This window comes from Leucopleurus acutus (genome assembly GCF_964270905.1).
Source record: "Leucopleurus acutus genome assembly, chromosome: 10".
Lineage (NCBI taxonomy): Eukaryota > Metazoa > Chordata > Mammalia > Artiodactyla > Delphinidae > Leucopleurus > Leucopleurus acutus.
The window spans coordinates 67638074-67658893 of NC_139153.1; the positions used below are offsets into that span (position 1 = coordinate 67638074).

The 20820-nt window shown below is 48.2% G+C and overlaps 1 protein-coding gene across 1 annotated transcript in view; it reads left to right on the plus strand.

Annotated features, from left to right (window-relative positions):
* Positions 1-1718: 1718 nt before the first annotated feature.
* The window catches only part of RAB44 (RAB44, member RAS oncogene family), a gene marked incomplete at both ends in the record, with an annotated part of 32523 nt that continues 13421 nt past the window's right edge, over positions 1719-20820 (plus strand). Inside the window, 6 exons of the mRNA XM_082848915.1 lie at positions 1719-1743; positions 8654-8871; positions 16416-16527; positions 18229-18403; positions 19660-19806; positions 20472-20562. Coding sequence (XP_082705041.1) covers positions 1719-1743; positions 8654-8871; positions 16416-16527; positions 18229-18403; positions 19660-19806; positions 20472-20562 — 768 coding nt within the window. The remainder of the gene's footprint in view (positions 1744-8653; positions 8872-16415; positions 16528-18228; positions 18404-19659; positions 19807-20471; positions 20563-20820) is intronic.

The following is a 20820-nucleotide window of genomic DNA, read 5'->3' on the forward strand; positions in this document are numbered from 1 at the left end:
CCACACATTCCCCCATCCCTTGACTATTTTGAAGTAAATTGCAAACAACATATAATTGTACGATTTTTTTTAATGCTGAAACTTTTGATCTGGAATTATTTTAGAGTTAGAGCTCCAACTTTGTTTTCTGCAGATACCTAACCCATTCTTCCCACAGTTTACTGAATAAACCATTGTTTCTCCATTGATTTGTTTTTTTTTAAGTTTATTTTTTTATTTTTTATTTTTTTTGCGGTACGCAGGCCTCTCACTGTTGTGGCCTCTCCCGTTGTGGAGCACAGGCTCTGGACGCGCAGGCTCAGCGGCCATGGCTCATGGGCCCAGCCGCTACGCGGCACGTGGGCTCTTCCTGGACCGGGGCACGAACCCGTGTCCCCTGCATCGGCAGGCGGACTCTCAACCACTGCGCCACCAGGGAAGCCCTTAAGTTTATTTTTTAAACATATTTATTTATTTGTTTTTTGTTTGTTTGTTTATATTTATTTTGGCTGCACTGGGTCTCAGAGGCAGTGCGCGGGATGTTTGTTGTGGCATGCGGGATCTTTAGTTGTGGCACGCAAACTCTTAGTTGCGGCATGCATGCAGGATCTAGTTCCCCAATCAGGGATTGAACCCGGGCCCCCTGCATTGGGAGCACAGAGTCTCACCCACTGGACCACCAGGGAAGTCCCTCTCCACTGATTTGAAGTCCCTCTCCACTGATTTGAAATGCCACCATTATCATACAATAAATTCCCATATATAGTGAGTCTGTTCCTTTCTATTCTTATTTATTTATTCATTTATTTATTTATTTATGGCTGCGTTGGGTCTTCATTGCTGCTCGCAGGCTTTCCCTAGTTGCAGTGAGTGGGGGCTACTCTTTGTTGTGGTGCGCGGGCTTCGCATTGTGGTGGCTTCTCTTGTTGTGGAGCACAGGCTCTAGGTTCACGGGCTTCAGTAGTTGTGGAATGTGGGCTCAGTAGTTGTGGCTCATGGGCTCTAGAGCACAGACTCAGTAGTTGTGATGCATGGGCTTAGTTGCTCCGTGGCATATGGGATCTTCCCGGACCAGGGCTTGAACCCGTGTCCCCTGAATTGGCAGGTAGATTTTTAACCACTGCGCCACCAGGGAAGTCCCCCTTTCTATTCTTTATTTTGTCCCATCAGTCCATCCATTTATATTTATGCTCCAGTACCATGCAGTTCTGATGGATGTAGCTCTACAATATATTTTGGTGTTAGGTTAGACATTCCCTAAAAGATGCTTTGGGTGTGGGCCTCCCCTGGATTTTGAAGACATGGTCTGAGAATGAGGCTCTGAGGTAAGCCATGGTGTATACACTCAGCTTTAGCCATAACTGTGCCCTTCAACACTTTGGCTGGGATAAGGTGAGGCATCACTCTGGCAACCAGAGACTCGGGTCCAAGTTCTGTCTTTGCCACTGAGAACTGGATGACCTTACCCTGAAGAGCTTCTGTGGCCTCCCCACCAGCTCCAGCTTTCTCCAGTTCTAAGATTGTAGGGCTAGGGCTCCTTGGGAGTACCAGGCAAGATGGTGAAAGTGTAACCAGTGGTCACTTCGACAGGAAGTCCCATAGATTAACACAGGAGATTGGCTCCCCGGGGAACGGAAAGAGTGATTAAGCAAGACTCAAGACTGTTAACAGTTCCAGAGCTCGTGGGCTCCTGGAGGCAGTGGTTGCCTCATTACCGGGTCCAGGAGGCACGGGGCTGCATGCACGATTGGGAGCCTCTGAGAGGTGGGAGCTACCCTGGAGCTGCAATGCTTCTTTTCTTTGGCGGGGTGAGGATTGGGGAGGGAGCTGTGGTCTCCACCCAGCTCCTGGAACGAGGTGCAAAGGGCTAAGCCATTTTCTCATGAATTTGGACCTCTCTACATCTAGCGGAAGGCACTTGGGCAGGAGACTTGAATAGATTACCTACCCTTAAATGGCCATGTGACCCTGGGCAAGTCACCTGTCTTCTCAGAGCCTCGGTTTCTCTATCAGGTTAGTGGGGGGAAGGGAGAGGATAAATATACTAGGAGGTCTCTGGGACCCACTGGCATGGACAATTTGGGTTCTGTGAGTATCACTATTACTTATAGTTATTGTAGTAGTTGGAGTGAAGAGCTTACCCAGTTCCTCAGCCCTTTGGAGAGAGAATGATGGAACTGGGAGAGGCCCTAAGGCAATCACAGATGCTGTGATTCTGTCCCGTCCCCTACAGCATCCTTCTTACAAGACTCTCCCCTTCCTGAGGGAAAGCCTGTGGTGCCTGCTTGCTGAACCGAATCCTACAGTGGGGAGCTGATTTCTGGGATGCCTGGGAGCAGGATTCATTTGCCCTCAAGTCTGGCCTCAAACTTTATATGATTTCTTGGGCAAGGAAGTGGGGAGAGGTAGTAGTGCTGGGGGGGCGTGTATGTATGTGTGCTCCTGGCCAGGATGAGGTTTCCCACTGTTACAAGTATGAGGTAATGATGATCAATAAGGGGAATGTGGGGACTTCCCTGGCGGTCCAGTGATTAGGACTCTGCGCTTCTGCTGCTGGGAGTCTGGGTTCGATCCCTGGCTGGGAAACTAAGATCCCACAAGACACAGCACTTGGCCAAAAAAATAATAATAATAAGGGGAATATGGCAGAGGAGGGGCCTCTGAAGGAGGGCTGCCCCTGCTGGCTGACTCTGAGGGTGTTGTTCTGAGTGACTCTGAGAGGGCAGGGACCTTCGTAGACGCCAGCAGCCGTGAGGGGTGTCCTGTCTGACTGTGAGAGTTGACCGTGAGGGCGGGGTGTGTGTGTGTGTGTGTGCACGCGCGCGCACATATATGTGTGCACACACATGTTCACACATGAGGACTGACTGAAGGACGTCCCCATTGTCTCTGAGTGGCCATACCTGGCCATGATGGGGGCATAGACTGTTTTTAGGTGCACGTTGCAAAGCCGTGAGGGAGCAGTCCACTGTCCCTGACTGATGGTGACAGGTGTGTTGAGACAGAACTGGCAGTAGGTCACCTGCTGCCTTTCTGCCCTAGGCCTCCTGACAGGCAAGGAGGGGGCCACCAAGTACCCTCTAGGGAGAGAAGGATTGACAGACTCAGAGGGCTGATGCTGAGGCCTTTGGCATAGTGGGGACTGGTGAGGTGTCCAGGAAGTGCTGCTTTCTTACAAAGTGCCAGGGGACTGATGGAAATAGGGTGCAGCTCGACTAGGAACTCCCGGACAGTGATGTCAAGAGCATCCCATGTCCTGCGATGTGGTCGCAGGGAATCTATTTCGGGATTCTAACTCCCTTCACTTGTGGGAGCCTGACAGACTCAGTGATGTGACACCCACATCACAGTAGACTCTTCCCCCAGCACTTCAGTTCTAGAAGCTTCCGCACTGGGAATCTTATCTTGCTGCCTCATGTGTGTGTTATCTCATGTGTGTGTTATCTCTGTCAACAGAAGTACACGTGGAACTTGAGTCCCCAAGTCTCATGACCCGAGCAAAGCCTGTCCATTCTGCCCTGTTCCAAAGCCCTGTCCCATCATGGCTGCTCTGTCAGGTGTCTGTGATCCACAGAGGGGCCTCCTGTCCGCCGAGGAGGTACCTCTCCAAGGAGTGGTCTTGGAGCAAGTCTGTCCCATGACAAACCGGGAGAGTGGATGTGGTGCCAGATTTGCTTCTGACATCATGGCTTGGGCAGGTCTCTGCCTTTCGGAGCCTACCTCCCTGAGTTGCCTCGTCTGCTGAGTGGGGATAAATCATATCTGTGCAGCGCCCAACTTTTATGAGATGCAGATGGAATTTCACCCTCATCCATGTTGTCACCACAATTGTCATGGCTAATTTTACCCAGTGGTTGCTCTTTTCGGGGCATCGCTGTGAGCGCTTTACATGGATTATATATTCAACAGATATTTGCTAAGCACCAACTGTATGCGAGGCACTGTTCTAGGCATTTGGGATAGAGCAGTGAATGAAAGAGTAAATTCCTTACTCACATGAGGCTTCTGTTTCAGTAAGAGGAGATGCAAATTTTACCAAATAAATGAATAAAAATACTCTATTCTGGGAAGGGGACAAGCGCTAAGAGAAAATAAGGCCAGGGAACTTCCCTGGTGGTCCAGTGGTTAAGAATTTGTGTTTCCACTGCAGGGGGCATGGGTTCAATCCTTGGTCGGGGAACTAAGATCCCCAATCAAAAATAAATAAGTAAATTAATTTAAAATAAAAAGAAAGTAAGTAAAGCCAGAAGGGAGGTGGGCTCTGCTGGGAATGGGAAGGGGTGTTTCCACTTCAATTGTCTCCTCTCATCTTCACAACAACCCTGTGTGGTAGATATTAGTCTCATGTTCCAGTGAGAAGACTAAGGCACAGGGATGTTATGTGACTTGTCCAAGGTCACACAGCCAGTGAGCGGCAGGGCTCAGGAGGCAGAGTCTGTCTGACTCTAAAGCAATGGGACTAGAAGTCACTGCCTCTCTTGGCCACTTTTTCCACATTTATGGGTCAAGAGGGTGGGTTGGACTCTCTTCTGGTACTGACACTCAGTGAGTGTTTCTTTGATTACAATACACAAGGCCCAAGGCCGAGCCCACTGGAGGGTCGTGGGGTCATGGACGGAGGGAACTCCCCTCTTAGGGGGATGGTGAGTGAGGATGGATATTGACCTCTGGGTGTGGACAGATGCACCCCAAGGAGGGGTGTGTATCTCATCATTGTTTCCAGGGCCAACATTAAGGGCGATGGGGGAGTGGGAGATACTAGCGGAAGGACAGTTAGATTTGTGGAGGAAATTCTCTATTCTAACCCCTGGAATCTCATTCTTGGCTTCCCCCCCACCGGTGTTTTGTTTTTGTTTTTGTTTTTTTGGCCAAACCATGGCTTGCGGGATTTCAGTTCCCCGACCAGGGATTGAACCTGGGCCCCGGCAGTGAGAGCATGAAGTCCTAACTACTGGACCACCAGGGAATTCCTATCTCCCCTGCCTTTTATTAAGAAATCTTTCAAATCTACAAAGGAGTTGAGCAAATAGTTCAAGGAATGCTATTGGACAGATGGCTAACAATTTGCCCCATTTACTCTCCCCCTCCCACCCACACTTACTTCCTGTTCATTTGCTTATGTATTTACTTAGAACCATTTGAAAGTGAAATGCAGACATTATACACTTCAGCATGGATCCCGTAAAGACAAAGAGATTCTTCTACATGATCACAACACTTGTACCACACCTAAGAAATTCCACATTGCTCAGTGAATATCGTCTAATATGAAGTCCATATTCAAATTTCCCCATTTGCCCCCCAAATGTCCCTTATTCCTACTGTGTTTTTGGGTTTTTTTTAAATTTATTTATTTATTTATTTTTGGCTGCATTGGATCTTCGTTGCTGTGCACGGGTTTTCTCTAGTTGCGGTGAGTGGGGGCTACTCTTTCGTTCCGGTGTGCAGGCTTCTCGTTGTGGTGGCTTCTCTTGTTGCAGAGCATGAGCTCTAGGCGTGCGGGCTTTAGTAGTTGTGGCATGTGGGCTCAGTAGTTGTGCCTCACGGGCTCTAGAGCACGGGCTCAGTAGTTGTGGCGCACGGGCTCAGTTGCTCCGCAGCATGTGGGATCTTCCCAGACCACGGCTCAAACCCATGTCCCCTGCATTGGCAGGTGGATTCCCAACCACTGTGCTATCTGGGAAGCCCCCTACTGTTTTGTTTTTTGAAGGGAAATCCAATTAACGATTGCATACTATATTCAGGTGCCATTTATCTTTATTCTCTTGAATATAGAGCAGTCCCCCTGCTTTATTTTTTCTTTTACGACACTAATCTTTTTTTGAGTCTACTCAGTTATCTAGTAGAACAACCCACATTCTGAAGGACAGTGTGTGTCAGTGGAGGAAACAGTGAGTAACTGAGGGTCCAACACTTGCCCAGAGCAAGGCTGGGTATCATGAGGCGATCCAGGGTTAAAACTGATCTCTCCTGCCCTGGAACTCACTGCTAAATTATGTCACCTCCCCCAGGAGGTCCTCCCTGATAGGCACTGGCGAGTTGTTCCTTTTGCAGTGCTCTCACAGCACTTGGCATACAGGTCTACTGCCCCTTCCACACTGTGCTGTAATTAATTTTGTGTCTTCTCCTGCATGAGGTTATGTGAGTGCCTCTAGGGGAGACCAGGAGTTAGTCCACCCCTATAACTACAGGGCCAGGGGCTCCACTTGGGTATGTAGGTTGTGTCCCGTACAAGGGTGCCTGACCAAGGGGGTGAGTGGGGACTGGAATCCAGCCCACAGTCCACTTGCCAACCCGTGGGCCCTGGCACTGGCCTGCATCTGCCCAGAGGAAGGGGCACTTTTCCTAATTTGCCTAATGGAGCCTCACACATCACAGCAGGCTCGTTTTCCACTGTGCTGGCATTCGGTCGGTGCTCAGTGAACAGCTGTTGCTTAAATGCATGCTAGATCTTGGGAAGGGTTTGGGCAGAAGAGGTGTTCTGGTAACTGTTCTTTGGGGGAAAAAACCCCCGATTTGTAGCATTTGCTGATTCCCATGGTGTAAATACTCCCACAGCGGCTGACTGCAGGCCGCTGAGTTGGGAAGAGAGGTACACGATTGGCTCTTGCAAACCTCTAATGTGTGGCTCCAGCACACCACTGTGGTTTTACATCTATAATCTTAAAGCTGCATCTGAAGCAGATTTTGAAGGCCCCGAGAGAGAGACAGAAAGAGCTATGGAGAGAAACAGGTAGAGAGAAAAAGCAGAAAGGAAGAGAAAGAGGCAATAACTGATAAGGAGTCAGAGACTCTACTTCACTTTTAAAGTTTGGGGCCTCCTCAAGGATGAGGAATTGCTTCATTGAAGTTCTATGCAACCTGTGTGAAGGAACTTGCCCAAGGAGAGGCTAGACCAGTGGCTCCAGACCCCTGCAATGAGCCCATTATCCCTGAGGCAGAGTCCACGATCCCTCCACTCAGCCTGTCTGTGACCTTTGACCCCAACAGGAAAAGTCCAGGGTGGGTGTAGTGCTCTTGCTTCATCAGTCCCTTCACACATGCTGTTCGCTGCTTCTAAATCTTACCCGCTTCCTTTAGAGCTTGGCTCAAGTCTCAGCACCTGCAGGAAGCTGCCTATGTGCACATCAAACCCTTCCCACCCTATACAGGTTTACGTGCCCCAGACTTATTCTCACCTCCCCCTCGCCACCCCCCACTAGGACCAGACTCTACTCCTTCCAGACTCCAGCCTCCTTCTCTCTTACCTTGAGGTCTCACCTGGACAAATCCTTATCCATCAAAATCCTTATCAATGGACTGACCTTGAGTGACAGATGAAAGTAGCCCAATTAATGAATTTGACAACCCTTGCTTGAGCACCTACTATGTGCTAGGGAGCTGGGAGCAGTGTGGACCGAGGCACAGAATAATATTCCTATAGGGGGAGCCCAGAACATCATGGGGTCACAGATAAAGGGGCGTGAACCCTGCTTGAAGCATGGAGGAGCTTCAAGGAGGAGGTTAGACTCTAAGGTGAAGGGGGAAGAGGTATCAGCTAGGCGAGGGGATGAGGGAATCAGGGAGGTTTGGGGCAAAGGGAGCAAGCGTGGGAGGGAATCTGGCATTCCAGGAATGGCGAGTGGTTCAGAAAGGATGACATGGACCATGATGGGATGCAGAGGTGAGGGGGTGAAGGATGCGCATGTCTTGAAAGGCCATAAAAGCCATGTGGGGGAGCTACGGATTCCCTGGTGCATATGTGGAAGGAGTAGAGAAACGTTGTTAAGGAGGAAAAAGAGATTGGAGGCCAGGTGAGGCTGAGAGAGGGAGGAAGGGAGGATGGAGAGAGCCCCTGCTGGAAGCTGTGATGTGAGGAGATAAGCTGGTAGAGCAGCAAGTTGCTTCTTTCTGGTCTTTCAGACAGTGAGATCCTGGACCATCCTGTGTAACCACCCCCAAGTAAGGCAATAGAACCTATGATGGCCGGAGAAGACTTTTTTTTTTTTTTTTTTTTGGGCCGCGTTGCGTCTTCGTTGCTGCCGTGGCTTTCTCTAGTTGCCGCAAGCGGGGGCTACTCTTTGTTGCAGTGCGCGGGCTTCTCACTGCGCTGGCTTCTCTTGTTGCAGAGCACGGGCTCTAAGCGCGCAGGCTTTAGTAGTTGCAGCATGTGGGCTCAGTAGTTACGGCATGCAGGCCCTAGAGCGCTCAGGCTTCAGTAGTTGTGGTGTGTGGGCTCGGTAGTTGTGGTTCGTGGGCTCTAGACTGGAGGCTCAGTAGCTGTGGCACACTGGCTTAGTTGCTCCACGGCATCTGGGATCTTCCAGGACCAGGGATCAAACCTATGTCCCTTGCATTGGCAGGTGGATTCTTAACCACTACGCCACCAGGGAAGTCCCAGAGAAGACTTTTGACAGTTGAACAGAGAATTGAAGGAGATGAGGGCATGTGGATACCTCAGGGAAGAGCATTCCAGGCGAGGGAACAGGAAGGGCAAAGGCCCTGAGCGGGATGTGTGGGAGGCCGTCAGCTGGGGGTGGGTGATGAGTCAGAGAGGCCAGCGCAGGTTAGATCAGGCAGGGCTTCATCAGCCACCGTGGATGTTCTCCAGGGGTGATGGGGAGTCATGGGAGAGTTTCGAGCAGGGAGTGACTGTGTTCAGCAGCCCAGTGTCCCCTCACCTCTCTGTCCCCAGGCCAAAGCACCATGGAGAGTGGACAGAGAGTGTCCCGAAAGAGCCGGAAGCTAGGCTCCAGCCGCCGGCGGCAGATGCGAGAGCCAGCTGATGGCCAGGATGCCTCTGTGGCCCCCGAGCCAGAGTCCTGGTCCTCCCAGTCAGCTGCAGAACTGCAGGGCTTCTTCCAGGACTGTGGTGCCAAGGAGAGGGGCTTTGTCACTCGAGAGGATCTGGCGGTGAGTCCAAGGCCCCATCCCACTGAATCCCTTTTCCACAGCCTTCTGAGACTCCCCATCCCAGGAAAGCAGAGCTTGCCTGCTGTTTTCGCTTTCTCTCATCTCAAATTTGCTCTTAGGAAAGGCTAGGAATTTGTTCATACTAATGTGTAAATGATTGATAAGGCCTTTTGTGTTACCCTCTTCCAGAAATATTTGCATATTAACAAAGGAAAGGTTTTAGGCCAGAGAAGTAACTTGCGAATGGTATAATTTATTTTTATTTATTTTTATTTTTTTACATCTTTATTGGAGTATAATTGCTTTACAATGGTGTGTTAGTTTCTGCTTTATAACAAAGTGAATCAGTTATACATATACATATGTTCCCATATCTCTTCCCTCTTGCATCTCCCTCCCTCCCACCCTCCCTATCCCACCCCTCCAGGCGGTCACAAAGCACCGAGCTGATCTCCCTGTGCTATGTGGCTGCTTCCCACTAGCTATCTACCTTACGTTTGGTAGTGTATATATGTCCATGCCTCTCTCTCACTTTGTCACAGCTTACCCTTCCCCCTCCCCACATCCTCAAGTCCATTCTCTAGTAGGTCTGTGTCTTTATTCCTGTCTTACCCCTAGGTTCTTCATGACATTTTTTTTTTTTCTTAAATTGCAAATGGTATAATTTTAGGCCCACTGAGCAGGGAAGTTTATCTTGGGGAGCAGTCAGGGCCCTGGAAATCAAACAATGTCAATGACTGCAAACTTCAATGCAACAGAAGGCCAGCCAAGGTTTTACATGCCAAGAAGTAATCTTAGGCTGTGAGCTAGACCAAGATTGGCTGGATTTCTTTTTTTTTTTTTTTTTTGGTTTCTCTTCATTTTCTACAAAGGGTCCTATGTGGGCTGCTGGAGTCTCACTGGACCTGTTGTCTCCTCCTGATACTGCTCTATGCTCCAGACTTTGTTCTTCCCCCATCAAAACTGACCCTTCCTATATTCCACCCTCAGGCCCACAAAAAAATACAAATGGCTGATGTTAAAATATAATTTTCAAAATGGTTAAAAAAAAGACTTTTGAGTAAATATAAAATCAATACTTATCAAAGATCTATCTAATTCATTATTATTATCAATCAGTGAGGGAACCAGTAAGATGTTAGGACAGGTTCAAGGACCATTTGAGAAGCTGGAATATTTATAGGCAATTTGACAGAAGAGTGTTAGGATAAGTTTGCTGAGTTCAGTTTTAAAAATGGCTAATGTCCCACAGGCCATAAATCTTTGGGGTTATCTGTACTACTAGGCAAAAATTGTTTTCACCTCTCCTGGACAAAATCTACAAGTTAACAAGTAACTTCGATAAGTCTGGGACTTTTAATGAAAGGTAAACAATGAGATGAACTAAGTGCATTCCTCTCGTCTAGACAACACTTGGGTAGTCTTTACCCCCATATGGTATTGAAAGGATGTGCTGTCTACCTTTTTGCCTTATTTCCAAGTTTCAGATAATTTCCTGTGATCATAAATAATCTCCAAAGTTTTTTATTTTTGACATAAAACAGTCTGATCTCAGTTGGTTTGGCTCGATCGTTTCCTTAGATGCAGTGAGGGAGCAAATAAAGCATGTGGACCTCCTTGACTGGGCTCTGCAAATCTAGAGTTTTGAAGTATTGAGCCATTTTAGCTTCTGTCCAGAAGTTTTCATATGGAATCTTAAGTTGGACTTTTAAAACCTCTGTTATTCGCTCTTCTACCTAGAGTGACCATCTGTCCCAGTTTGCCTGGGCTGGAGGGGTACCTGGGATGTGGGACTTTCAGTGTTGAAACTGGGAAAGTCTTGGGCAAACTGGAACAAGTTGGCCTCCCTACTAATATAGAAACCAAGCATAAGACTTTCTCTAGCATATTTCACCTGCAGCACCTATAAATATGAGGGACTTCCTCCCTTCTTGAGGTTCCCAATTTTTCTAAGGTCCCTCTCCTGCCCAGAAGTAACCTTCCTTATCACCTGTTCCCAGGCCAGCTTCCTGAGAGAGCTTTGCAGGCATTGCTTCGACAAGTGCACCTTACAGTGGACTTGTCACAATTGATTAAATGAGAATCATCCTTTAATACAACATCCAGTTACACAACTGATCTATTCAACTATATCCCAGTAAAAAGGAGGACAGATTCTTATTGAAACTGTGTAAATAACTATATTGCCAGAGAAAGGAAAGAGATTCAGGAAAAGTATTGAAGTATTGGCTTCTGAATCAGGAGGGGGTCAGTGAGATTCAGATACCATTTAAAATGTTAAATTTCAGTTTATGAAAGCATAATTTCCTAAACTGAAAGTTAGAGACAGCTCAAGAAGACAGAGAGAAGATTTCCTCATACATCCATAAAAATAAAACGATAAAAAAATAATATCAACTATATTCCCAGCAAATAACCACAACTCGATTTCCTTTAACGATTCATTCAGTTCCATGTAATTAATTCTTCATCTACTGGTTCTTGAGTGAGCTGGCTGCTTCTGGACTGAAAAGAGTCCTAGAAATTGTGATCCACTGGCTCGGTCTGAAGGTCGGCTAATGCCAGCTTGGAATCCTGTACCCAAGTAAAGCATCAATAGTTCGTAGAACCTGGTACAGTCCTTTTCCACAAGACTTTGAGTGTGTGCTTTGTGGAAGACACAAACTACGCTGCAGCTTGTAACCAAGCCTTCAGGCAAGGGTAGGAAAGCAGAAATGTGTTTAGTAATGAGACTGAAAGCCTGTAGTTATTACAGGAACTAATAATATCAGAATGGAAGAGAGTAAAATGCTCTATTGGGATATGGTATATAACTATTTCATAAGAGTTTGATTAGTGTTTCCCCTGAAGATAAGGACATATTTTGCATAGTAAAGACATTGAGAAATCTCTAGGGCCTTCCCCTAAAGCGTGCAGTTTCTGAAATATTTATATTAAGAGTGTTTTACCTATGTAAACTTAGCCTAGGAAAGGCTGAATATCTTTTCTGATCTGACAGTTCTTCCCACGATGCTCTTATAATAGTGTTGAGGTACTTAATAAATAAAGAGAAAGATATCCTGACATTTTAATTTTATTTTTCTCTAAACTTAGGATCTGATGTTGGGAAGGCAAAACCAAAAGAGCCATCACAGAAGATAGGGCACTAGATTAAGATAGAATCATGGGACCCTGGGCTTCCCTGGTGGCGCAGTGGTTGAGAGTCCGCCTGCCGACGCAGGGGACACGGGTTCATGCCCCGGTCCGGGAAGATCCCACATGCCACGGAGCGGCTGGGCCCGTGAGCCATGGCTGCTGAGCCTACGCGTCAGGAGAGGCCACAACAGTGAGAGGCCCGCAGAATCATGGGATCCTGGGAAATAGTACTTGGTTTCCTATTTAATCAAAGTGACACTAAAATAAAACATTTTGAAATAAACATAGAAGGCAACACTATTGCAAGGATATTTAGCTCTTTTATAGGGGAAGTGGCTCTGCTTTTTGTTTTAAAGAAAATTAGAACACGATAAAGCCAAAATAAAGCAGAGAAAATTATTCTGCTGAGACATGGAATCAGTTTTCCGGGCAACTTACACAGAAGATTAATAGTAACCCCTTTTTAACCCTTGCCTAGAGCTCTAAGACCAATTTATCATTTTAATAGAGATGGAACCAAATTCTAGTTTTGCATTAATATAACATGTGGCAGTAAAACTTTCACAAGATTGATTGATTTTTTTTTAAAACAAATTTATTTATTTGGCTGTGTTGGGTCTTCGCTGCTGCGCACAGGCTTTCTCTAGTTGCGGTGCACAGGAGCTACTCTTCGTTGCGGTGCGTGGGCTTCTTATTGCTGTGGCTTCTCTTGCTGCGGAGCATGGGCTTTAGGCACGCAAGCTTCAGTAGTTGCAGCTGGCAGGCTCAGTAGTTGTGACTTGCGGGTTCTAGAGCACAGGCTCAGTAGTTGTAATGCACTGGCTTAGTTGCTCCACAGCATGTGGGATCTTCCTGGACTAGGGATCGAATCCTGCATTGGCAGGCATATTCTTAACCACTGCGCTACCAGATTCACATTTTTATAATTTTAAACATCATGTAAAGATAATGTCGGCTTATTTGATAAGTGAAACAAAATGAGAAGTGTAGGAAATTCAGATTAACTAGTTTCTCCACGAAAAACAAATCCAGATCTTATGAAAAATAGAATATATACTTGTATTATATTTACTATAAGATGGAGAAAACACAGATAGCTATTATATTTGTCTTTTGTAAACCAAAATTATTAAACCAATTTAAGTAATTAATTAATCTTTTAAATAAATTTATTTTATTTATTTATTTTTGGCTGCGTTGGGTCTTCGTTGCTGTGCACAGACTTTCTCTAGTTGTGGCGAGCAGAGTCTACTCTTCGTTGCGGTGCGCGGACTTCTAATTGCGGTGGCTTCTCTTGTGGAGCACGGGCTCTAGGCACCTGGGCTTCTGTAGTTGTGGCACACGGGCTCAGTTGTTGTGGCTCGTGGGCTCTAGAGCACAGGCTCAGTAGTTGTGGCGCATGGGCTTAGTTGCTCCGTGGCATGTGGGATCTTCCGGACCAGGGCTCGAACCCATGTCTCCTGCATTGGCAGGTGGATTCTTAACCACTGCACCACCAGGGAAGTCCTAAACCAATTTAATTTAATTTGTCAAAGATTCACCTTAATTATCTGAACCTGGCTCCTTAAAAGTTTTCTGAGTTAGCAATTTCTTGTAAGAGGGATTTGTTTTTAAGTCCAGCACATTTAAAGCATTAGAAGTTCAGTTTCTTTTTTTTTTTTTTTCTGTGAGTTTGGGGGCCATTAGATTTATATAAACACTTATTTGTCTCTACAAACCAATCCACACAGAACCCCTGTGAGAGATGTAGTACTCTAAGTCATTAATACCCAGATACAGAAAAATATTCACACTCACAATGAGAGTTAAGGGCCGTTCTGAATTACAGACATGTAGACACACAGACAGGGCTTCTTTTCTCCAACCCTAGCCACAGGTCAAAAGTAAACACAGAAACAAAAACTCTCCAGTTCAGATTTCAAAGAGCTGTTCTCCTCCCCAGCGGGCTCAAAATTCTTAACCGATTTGAGGTCACACCTAGAAAAACAAACACACCACCACCAACAACAAAGGATTAGCAAACCAGATTTTCTGTTGTCTCTCAACCAACAGACACTAGGTCTCCTTCATGTATCCCATGGAGATCTCCAAATGGTCAGTCCAGAAAACAGAATTCCCCATCATGGCTACCACCAAAACCAGAAGCAGAAAATCAGTAAAAACAAAAACGTAAAAACTAGAGAAACAGAGTCAGCAAACTTAAACTTCTGTCACACTTGAGATTCCCTTCAAGAGCCAATGAAAAAAGTTCCTGGGTTCCCAGAGTCCATCTGGGGCTCTTTTTCCAGCAATGCAGTTTACTGGGTTCTGACAGCTGAGTCCACGGGGGCATCTCCATGAACCTCCAAAACTGTCAAAGTAGAATTTCCAAAAAGGTAAAATCATGACCGTTGGACAAAAATAAAATGAGTCTATACCAGAGGTTTTATTTAACTCATTTATTAATGAGAAATGTTATGAATGGTTGAAAGAGCATTTTAAAAGCTGGACAATTTAACAAAGAAATGTGAGAATCGGATTGCTGAGATAGATTTTTTTAAAGTTGGTTAATATACAACAGGCCATAAATCTTTGGGGTTATCTGTTCTGTCAGACAAAAGTTATTTACATCTCTCCTGGACAAAATCTACAAGTTAACGTGTGACTTCATTTAGTCTGGGACCCCTAATCAGTACCATGTGTTGAATTAAGTACATTCACAGAATCTAGAAGATGCTTGGGTGGCCTTGGTCCCCCTGTAGAATACTGAAAGGATGTGCTGTCCACTTTTTGTACTTATTTTCAAGTTTTAGATAATTTTCTGTTCGGTATTCATTGCATTTTATTTATAGAATTGAAAACAGAGCCAAAAAATGTCCAAGAATAGGGGAAAAGTTAAGTACTTTTGGAACACCCATTCGAGTGTATGAAGGAGCAATTTCAATGAGAGTTATGGATAGGAAGAAATTATGGATAAGAAAAAGGTTCAGCATTATATACATCATAATATGATTGCAGCTATGTAAAATATATGCATCTGGGAAAGGTGGGATGGAATTATTTTCATATGAGGAAAGGAGGACACCTTTATTTCTTGCTTCTTCCACCCTGTTGTCTGGAATAGAGATTTTTGAGTTCCGGAGGCTTCTTGCACCTTCATGTAGAGGGTGGAACTGAGGGACAGTTAAGCCTCGAGCTTGAAGTCTGAGGCCCTGCAGACATAGTGGAGCTGCCACAGCAGCCCTGGCCCGAATACTTCAGATTACTTATCTCAGCTTTTATTATTTAAGCCTCAGGTATTTGAGTTTTTCTGTTATCGTTTGTTAGTTTGTTTTTGCTGAATGCATCTGAGCCTAATCCTAACCCATATGTAATAAAAAATAATCTAGGATTCATTCTGTATTTAACATGAACAAGCAATTCTGAGTTTTTTTTAAAAAAATAAATTTATTTATTTATTTATTTTATTCTTGGCTGCATTGGGTCTTCTTGCTGTGTGTGGGCTTACTCTAGTTGCAGTGAGCGGGGGCTACTCTTCATTACTCTTCATTGCATGGGCTTCTCATTGCGGTGGCTTCTCTTGTTGTGGAGCACGGGCTCTAGGCGCATGGGCTTCAGTAGTTGTGGTACGCGGGCTCAGTAGTTGTGGCTCATGGGCTCTAGAGTGCAGGCTCAGTAGTTGTGGCTCACGGGCTTAGTTGTTCCGCGGCATGTGGGATCCTCCTGGACCAGGGCTCAAACCCGTGTCCCCTGCATTGGCGGATTCCTAACCACTGTACCACCAGGGAAGTCCTCCAAGTTCTAATTAAAATTTTAAACTAGATATTAATATTTTAATGCAGAACATAGTCTGTTATACTGCATCACTGAATAGTTTTAGATAATTTTTTTTTTGTGTGGTACGTGGGCCTCTCACTGCTGTGGGCTCTCCCGTTGTGGAGCACAGGCTCCGGACGCACAGGCTCAGCGGCCATGGCTCACGGGCCCAGCCGCTCCGCGGCATGTGGGATCTTCCCAGACAAGGGCACGAACCCGTGTCCCCTGCATCGGCAGGCGGACTCTCAACCACTGCGCCACCAGGGAAGCCCAGTTTTAGATAATTTTTGAAGACTGATAAACACATTCTGGGGAAACTTGGCTACTGTCCTTTATTAGAGTCCTAAAGGGATGAGACTCAGAACAGGTAGGTTTTGATGTTGGATGGAGGAAGGGAAAAGGTGTGGATGAAGTTCAAGGCACTGCTGAGAGGGCGGCCTTGGATAGGGTCCAAGAGCCTCAAGGGTCTGCCTTGAGGTCAGGTTGGCGGTGGGACTCCAAAACTGGGGAGAGGGGAGGTGGAGATGGCTACAGACAAACACCCTCTTCTTTTCTGAGGGTGGCCCAGAGCCCTCCCCAGTGGGAACAGTGCCCAACTTGCCTCTTCCTTGCAGGTGGCCAAGTTCAGCTTCCTGGGCAGCAAGGAGGAGCCAGGGATGATCTTTGACTGGGTGGATGTGGAGCGGAAGGGACGCCTCTCCCTTGAAGAATTCAGCTCTGGGCTCAGTATGTCTGTCCTGGGAGGGCCTCTGGGGAGTGTGCCCAGCATGAGGCGAGGCTGGGCAGACAGGAAAGACCCCAGGACTCCCTACCAATCACAGGACCTTCATAACGTGCCCAAGGGCAGTTCTGGGCATGGATGATGATACAGATTTCTGTGGAGATGAGAACACTTAGCCTGAGTGGGAAGGCAGTTGGTTCAACGCAGAGCTGAGCCTGAAGACTCTAGCCCAGGAGACTTGACTTCCTTTCCACCAGAGAGAGCAGTTTATTAGCTGGCAGCTCCCCTGAGCATCCCCCTCCTCCAGAGAGGCCTCCAGGCTTGCTTTCTGATACCTCCCTTGTCATCTCCCCAGTAAATCTTTCCCTTGAGCAAGAGGTTAAGCACCACCTGTTCTTGAGACCACAGGCCTTGTTTCTGCCTGAAGAAGGTCACATTCTAGCTTTGGTTAAAGGAAATCAAGGCCCCAGGGAGCAGCAGAGGGTGATGTTTAGTGGGTGGGGGCTTCCCTGGCCCTTCCTTAGCCCTCACTGGCCAAGGTTACTCCAACACCGGTTTCTCAAGACATGCCCAGAAAGACCTAACGACACCAAAGCCGGAGATGCACAATATTCCTGCTGAGCTTGAAGGGGGAAGACCTTCTGGCCCAGGGAATGGAAGGAGTGGTGTCCTTGCAGAGACCCTGAAAAGCACTGTTCAGCTTTTAAAGTCTGCAAAGCCATCTGGAGTTCTCAGGTCTGCTGAGTGTCCAAGAGTTTGGGGGACAACAGGAAGGGAGGCCAGGAATCTGCATTTATACGTTGGGGCTGCCCCAGGAGGTGGTTGCTCCGGTTCTGGCGATTGAGAAACCGGGAGTAGGGAAGGGAACTGAGGGTCTGGAATCGGGAGTGGGGCAGAGGGAACGTTTTGTCCATGTAGCCCCAAGAGGCCATCTTCACATCTGTATCCATTGTGCCCACTATACTGGGGACTTCCCAAGGTCTATGGAACAAAATTCAACCCCCTTCCCAGGGCCTACAGGCCAGCACCATCCAGACCCTTCCAATCTCTTGGGCTCACTCAATACCACTCGCCTCCTCCAGCATGCCAATCTGGCTCTTACCTCAGGGCCTTTGCATGTGCTGCTCTCTCAGCCTGGAATATGCTTCCCTAGAAATCCACATTGCTTGTTCCTTCTTGTTAGTCACATCTCAGTTCCAGTGTCACTTCCTCAGGACACTCCTGACCACCCCTTCTAAAGTAGACTCTATCTAGTCTCTCAGTGGAAATTACCCTGTTCATTCCTTTAGCTCACTTGGCACATCTACTTAAAAAAAAAAAAAAAAGTGTCCTTTTCAGCATTCATAGACTGTCAGCTCCACCAGGGCAGGAATTTTGGCCAATTTTGTCCCTAGCACATAGTAGATGCTCAATAAATATCCCTTGACTGAGTGAAAAGACTGTGTTGGCCACCGTGGAGCTGCTGTGTGACTTCCAGCAAGTCTTTTGGCCTCTCTGGACCTCAGATGTTCATCTGTAAAAGGGACACAGTGTCTACCTTGAGTAGACTCCAAAGGTTGATGTGAGGAATGTATGACCCTGGCCCTGTAAAATGTGACTGACACAGATATAATGATTTCCCCAATGACTGGAGCAAGGCAAGGTGGGAGGTCAAGGGACTGAGCCGAGCCCCACTCTGCTCCCTTCTGCACCCCTCTGTCTCACAGAGAGCATCTTCGGCTCTAGCCCGAGCACCCACAAGCTCCACAGAAGAAGGTCACAGTCCTTCAAGCGAGGATCTGTAGCCACCAGCTTCCCAGTGCAGGAGGAGGCCGACGCTGAGGAGAAGGAGGCGTTCTTTGCCTTCATGGAGCAACTGGAAGCCAGCCACTCACTTCCCGAGTAAGGCCAGCATGGTTGTGGGTGCAGGGAGAGCTACTGCTGGTCAGTGGGGGTGAGGACTCTCCTGGACACAAGGTCGAGCGGGAGCCACCAGGTAGAGCTGGGCAGAAATCCTGGTTGAGCCACGTGTTAGCTGTGCGACTGCGGGCAAGTAGCCTAACCTCCGGCCTCTGTTTCCCCGGCCAGAGTGAGCATAAGAGCTGCTGTGGGATTAAAGCCACGTGTGGAGAAAGCCTACCCACTGGGAGTCCATCCCACTCAACCTCTCCCTCCCTGTCCTGACCTACATGGTCACTCCGCAGAAGGATTAGCGAGTTGAAGGGTCAGCTCCCTAAGGGGACTCAATTCTTAAAAATACAAAGCTCCCCGAGGCTGCCAAAAAGAGGGTCCTCCAGGGGTATGATGGGGGATGCTTTTCAGGCATGGTGATGCTTTGAGTTGGGCAGGACTGGAGACAGGAGAGCTTGGAGACTGCCTCAGGCTCCGGGCTTTTGGCGTTCACTCATGCTTAGAGAAGGGACTCCTGCCTAGAAATGCCCCTCTCACACACCCCCAGGTCCCACTGGGTCTGTTAGAACCAGCAAGGGAATCACCCTCGCCTGTCTGCCCAGGTTCTCCCAGGTTCTCCCGCCCCGCAGGGCTCTGTGAGGACAAGCTCTCGGAGGGTGGGGCAGCTGTTGTGGGGCAGGCAGGGTGGGATTGGGGTGCAGCCTGGCGGGACAGGTGTGGTGGGGAGTGATTTACCCACTTGGCAGCTTTGGCCTGGGCTCAGCCCTCAGGCATCTGTCTTCATGACTTAGTTATATCCATGTGAAAGCAGCATTTACTGAGTGCCAACTGGGTGCCAGACCCCAAGCCGGTGCTTTCACTGGGTGTGTCTCATTCTCCAGTGGCCGTTTTACAAATAAGTTCAGAGAGGGCATGGGACTTGCTAAAGGTCACACAGCTAGAGTGGGAGAAGAGAGAAGACAGATGGAAGCCCTGGGCCATCGGACTCCCAAGTTCCCCCACCCCACAATTAATCACCAAACCATAGAGAGACAAAGTGTTGTGGGGATTCACGAAGGGAAGGGGCACAACTGGGAAAGGTTCCTGGGGGAGGTGGCATTTGAGCTTCACCTTGTAGGGTGTAAATAGATTTTCGTGGCCCAGGTGCCCAAGTCTCTTGGAGTGTTGCCATTAAAACCGAGGAGTGGGGCTCCCCCTGCCTCCTGGTCCCGCCCCGTGTCTAATCTCTGGCTATCCTCTCCTCCCAGGCAGGCGGAAATCTGGCAGCTATGGAAGAAGCTGCAGCAGGAGGAGCCCCAGCTGGCAGGCAACCTGGAGGGCTTTCTGGCCAAGATGAACAGTCGCCTGCAGGAAGCACGGACTGACAAGGAGGTTCTGGAACTGAACCTGAGGAAGTGAGTTGGGGCCGGGGTGCCTTGCCCGGTGTTGGCACACAGTGGGTGCTCTTTACATCTTAGTTGAATCTTAATTGAATTCTCTCAGTTCCAAAGAATGGAGGCCAGGCGTCCACTGCAGGGCTTGGGAGCCAGACGGGCAGAGCTGAACTGGAAGAAGGGGTGACAGAGGGGACCTATTGGGGAGGACAGAGTTAGGCCTTCAGCCAAAGAGGGAATGGTCAGTGTGTCTTGGGGCAGGGCCACTGTGGCACCTAAGCCCAGGTCACCACTCACACAGATTACAATGCATGTGGTGATCCTGGGGTTGGTATGGGCACAGCCTTGCCAGGGGGTCTGAGTTATGGGGGTAGGAGGACAGCAACAGCGGGAAGTGGGGACAGAGTGATGGGGCTTTGGGGACTATGAGACAGGGCCACAGAGACCAACATCTTGATGATGGTTATGGGAGTCGGCATGACGGGATCAGATGATCAATATCAAGGGCACATATGTCAGGAGCTGTTACTGGGATGACTGTTCTCAGGGCGACGGGGGTCAGTGACCGCTGGCAGAGTGAGGTGGACAGTAGCATAGACTGCAAACCCAGGCCCAGACCACCTCTGCCAGCAGCAGGGTCCCAGGGTGCTGATGGGCTGCCTGGTCCCACCCCCCACCCCTTCCAGGCGGGACTCTGACCACCATCGCGAGGTCCAGCAGCTCTATGAGGAGATGGAGCAGCAAATCCGGCAGGAGAAGCAGCAGCTGCAGGCTGAGGTAGGCTCTCCGCGACAGCCAACCTCTCCCCCGGCCCTGAACTCCCCTGCTGGCCAAGCAGCGGGCCGGCCACTGGCCAGTGTGGGGCAGCAGGAGGCTGCTGGGAGGAGATCTTCTCACATCCCTGAGCTCGTATTCCTCAGAGAGGTGGGGTGGGGAGTGTTGAGCCTGGGCCCCCTGCTCACCTCTGCCAGGTCTCGCGTGTCTCCCGGAGCCACTCCTTCTGCTCTCTGGGTTTCTGTCTCCTATTGCCTGAGC